At 47.0% G+C, this 4,538-nt stretch overlaps 1 protein-coding gene across 1 annotated transcript; it reads right to left on the bottom strand.

Moving 5' to 3' along the window:
* Positions 1–2,399: 2,399 nt before the first annotated feature.
* LOC148869632 (class V chitinase CHIT5a-like) lies at positions 2,400–4,100 on the bottom strand. Its single transcript, XM_088972122.1, has 2 exons — positions 2,787–4,100; positions 2,400–2,683 (listed from the first exon to the last, which is right to left on the bottom strand). Exons 1-2 carry the CDS (start codon positions 3,907–3,909, stop codon positions 2,655–2,657), a joined length of 1,152 nt encoding a protein of 383 aa, XP_088828248.1. The 5' UTR covers positions 3,910–4,100; the 3' UTR covers positions 2,400–2,654.
* Between the last annotated feature and the right edge of the window lie 438 nt (positions 4,101–4,538).

The following is a 4,538-nucleotide window of genomic DNA, read 5'->3' as shown; positions in this document are numbered from 1 at the left end:
CATACCTCCTCTTTTTCTTTGAGCTCGGGAGAGGCTCTGGAAGCAGTTCGGCGAGCTCGCTGGCATCTTCGTTGTTGCTTTGCTGGCTCGGCGTTGGTGCTTGGCGCTTTGGTGTCATCGAGCTCGATAGGCTCGGACCGCTAGTGATGACTTTGGACCGAAGGGCCCTGTCTATAGTTCGTGGCCAGGACTTCGAAAGGATTCTTCGCAAGCAGGAGCTCGAACTGAGAAGGTTGTGGTGACACGGGCTTTGTTGGCTGAGAAGCCCCTGACCCGCCCATAGGCTGCGGGGCAGGGGTAGTCGGCCTCTCCTTCTTGCTACGGGAAGAGGCTTGGCTCTTGGCTGGATCCTGGACATGGGAGGCTTCTCCCCGATGAGGCTGCTCACTCCGGCGGGAGGGCTTGGTCTGCTTCGTGGCTGGGTGCCGAGGAGGAACCGAAGGCTGGGCCTGAGGCAAAGAGGGAAACTACTGCTAGTACTGGTATTGGGAAACCTAGTGCAGCACTTGTTATTGGTAGAGTTGGAATTGTTGAAACTGTTGCATCTGAGCTTGCATGGCCCGCATGCATTGCACCAGTGGGTTCAGCAAAGGTTGCTCCTACTGTAGAAGGGAGTGGAATAACAGTGGGTGCCATTGTAAAAGGCACATTCAAACTGGGGACTCCATCCACGGAGAGGGGGACAGTAAACTGTCCAATGCAAACAGTAGGAAGCTGGGGTTGCTCCCTAGAAGTGTTTTGGTTGTTGCCACGTCCGGCATTGCTGGAAGAAGCCATGAAGAATGCTAAGTTTTGGAAGAAGAAGGTGTAAAAGCTTGGAGTAAGGCTTTTATAAGCGTTTCCCACAAACGGCGCCAAATGATGCAGCACGATCCGGGCACTCCTAGTTGGCTGCTGACTAGCTCCTTGTTGGCAATGAACGACACCTGAGAAGATGAAGCAGAAAGATTCCTGGGGATTTGCCCGGCGGGAATACTTCGAAGCTTAAGTTAGAACACTAGGGAGGAAGAAAATAGTATAAGAAGCTAAGAGTGTAGGTCACGCTAGATCACTAGGTCTCAAGATTAGCTCGTTAGCAAGTAAGAGTACGAGTTCAGATCTAATTCGAGAGAGATCCTATCTCTCTGCTTAAAAGGGCTTTTATAGGGGCGTTCTTGTCAAATCTGATCGCTACAGTGTACTATTCGCTTGGATGGATGACACGTCCTATAGGGAGCAAGCACGCCTCCGTCTGTCGAGAGACGTGGGTGCAGACTTCCAAAAAGACATGGACTGCACCGTCAGTCGAGAGACGTGGCGTAGTCTGATCAGTACGGTCTGGTCAGATGGAAGCTTCTTGAGAACGTCGCGTCACTCAGACGCAAGTTACTCCGTAGCGAGCTATCCTTGTCGCGAGCTACTTTGTATTAAGCTCTTAGGGGTACTTCGAGGTGATCCTCATCAAGGTTGGTCTCTGGGGCAATTCTTCTGCCTAGGTGCTGGAGCGAACTGGTTTCCCTAGCTTGCGAGCTGAAATAATCTTGGAGTATTCCCTTCTCAGTAGCTCGGGGGACCTGGAGCTCGCGTTGTAGCGAGCTCCCCCTATAGAGAGTTATGATGTAGCGAGCTGTCCTACTGGCTCGTTACTTGGTCACGGTTAAACCATGATGCTAAGCTATTACTCGTGCTGAGTCAAGTCCACGTATCGTCATGTCAACGGGTCGAGTCAAATCATCCTCCATCAAAGATGATAAACAATTATTCTCCCTACATCCATGAGGTCTTGAATATTTGTAGTATATATAATGATACGGGTAATATTGACTATGCCATCGACAAATGACATGTGGTGCACCTCGAAGGGCATTCTCGCCATCTCACAGGACCTTGGGGAGCATCAATGTCGTTTTTTTGCTTTCATCAATGTGGGGCCTTAATTACAAATGTTATCATCTCAGCGAGCCTTCCACAATGCATTTATGGTAGGATAACGCTCAATCACGTAGTTCATACATCTTAATTGTTTCTCGCCTTATGGCCCCCAACATGTGGAGCAATTATGCAGCACTCACCACACTTACACCAAGGGCCATGCCGATTATAAAAGGGACGCGTGGTCACAGGTGCCTCTCATTACATAATCTATTACTCTCAGTTACCCTCGCTTTTCTGGGACATCGATCTCCTTGAGCGCCTTCAGCTAATTTGATCATCTGAATCGTCGCCCTTCGGATCACATTCTAGCGGCTCTAATGTCTTTTAATTCTTTATAGGTGGAACCCTTGGCTCATCACCTTGAAAGTGATGAAGTTGCCCTTACCCTCATCAATGACAACATTGTTCGCTTTTACATGAGTTACCTATTTGGGTAAATGGTTGGAACTTACTCGAATAAATGTATTTATCTATGTTCTGATAAATAAAATAATAATTGTAAAAATTTTATTATCAATTATTTCATCCAAATATTAACAACTTTCCAAAAGGGAAATTAATTTATTCATCTAAGAAATAAGTATCATTTACCCAATAAGTAGTGAAAATAAACTTTTTTTTTATTCCTACATAAGTTTCCCCCTCTCACGTAAATTGATGATAAGTGTCTCTCGAAAGGTTGACCAAACGAAGGGTTTGGAGGGCAAGAGGATTCTGTAACCATAATTTGGTGTAGCGTTTTAGTTTCCATTGTCCCACGTCCTCGAAGCTGCCAACCATGAAAATATATCTCCTGTTAGATTTCTTCCGTAGCAACAATAAACGAGTTCGTTTAGTTAGTTAAAGACACCGTTATAATATAACGGGCTTACCTTCTTTCGATAGGGTCCAGTCCTTATCATATCCAAGGGCCCAGAAAAAATATCCACCTAGATTTTTGGCCCGGGCGAACTCGACCTTGTATCTGATGGATGTGGCATTATCATACCCAATCCAATCGGTTCCCGCATAAGAGTAAGTGGAGACCGTCTTTTCGTCGAACACCTCCGTCGCACCATTGGCCGCGTTGAAATCCACCACCTCATAGTAGAGCAAGACCCCACTATCGCCAGGCCGACTAGGGCCGACTCCGACTGCCGGAGCTCCGATGCCGTTTACACTCGGATCTTTCAGCTTCCAGGTACGACCGTACATGGGTAGGCCCATGACCAACTTACTCAGCGGCACACCCGCGTCGATCCACGACTGGACGCCGTAGCTGGTGCTGATGTTGCTCGTCGAGTCGTAAAGCAGCGCGTGCGAGCCAGTGGCGGAAGTATCCCAAGAGCCGTGGTAGTCATAGCACATGGGGCTCACGAAGTCAACGTATCTACGGATAGCGTCGGCTGGGTACGCCCGCTTGACATCGGACAAGAAAAAGTTCGAAGCGAAGTAGACGGCAGCGGAAAGGAGGAGCCGTGGCCGGCGGGAGGTGCGGACCTCGTTTTCGAAGGCAGTACGCCACTCGCAGAAGAGAGCGGCGAGGTTCGACATGTCCTGTGCGTTAGCTGGAAATTCCCAATCAAGATCAAGGCCGTCGAAGCCATACTGACGAGCGACCATGATGGTGGAGGCGATGAAGGCGGCACGGGTAGAGGAGTTGCTAGCCATGTTGGCGAAAGTGGTTGGGCTGGCACCGCCTCCTCCGAGGGAGAGAAGAGCCTTCGCAGGTGGGTTCTTGGCGTGAACAGTGGAAGTGAAGTTGCCCATCCATTGAGCGTCTGTCGACGTGATGGTTAGCTGGTAGGTTGTGGAGTCCAATCCGACGAAGGCGTAGAAGAGGTGAGTGAAGTATGAGGTCTGGATGGAGGATGGAGGGTCTGTATCGGCCCGCCATGAAGGCCAGTACCCACCTTTAATTGCTTGAGCCGGCACACTTGAAATGAGGGAAAAGAAGACGGCAACAAGAAAGAGTAACACAAGATTCATGCCTGGAAGTTCGGGCAGGCGAGACATGGTTTCGCCGTTGAGGATAGTGAAGAGGAGAGGGTGGGTGGTGGTGAAGGAATTAAGGATTGACTGTGTTATATGTTGGATTTTAAGAGAAATTGCACATGTACACTTGTTTGAAAAAATTAGTTTTTTTTTTATAAAACTCAGTTTTGAACTTGTGCCACATTGGAGAATTATAAAACTCAGTTTTCTTATTTTATTTTGACCATTGAGAAATTCTCATAAGAAAGAATTGAATATATAGGCTTAGGAGCTAAATGCTGAAAAGTCAGAAGATCAAAAAATGGATCCGTTTCTTGACTTTTCTCGTCCAGCCAGTTTTATGATAGCTTGCAATTACTCCGTTTATACGAAAATCAATTCCCCATGTAGACTATTTCTGCCGTGGACCAATCAAGATAGGCCGACTTCATAACTGTTAAACTTAAAAGCTTAAGAGATAGTTGAATCGCATTTATATTCATAGATGAATCACAAGATAGGCCGACAACAATGGAATGTTAACACTAGATTACTTGATCAAACAAGCTATATTGCCATCATAAGAAATGGTTGTGAGTTCCCTTAATAGGTTTTTATTTTTAACATATATTAAGCCATTTAGGGGGATATTATTCGGTATGAATTATTTT

This window comes from Nelumbo lutea, chromosome 2, assembly GCF_056320005.1.
Source record: "Nelumbo lutea isolate HS-2025 chromosome 2, American lotus-T2T, whole genome shotgun sequence".
Lineage (NCBI taxonomy): Eukaryota > Viridiplantae > Streptophyta > Magnoliopsida > Proteales > Nelumbonaceae > Nelumbo > Nelumbo lutea.
The sequence above is the reverse complement of the archived record's forward strand: the minus strand, read 5'-3'. Positions and strand labels throughout refer to the sequence as shown.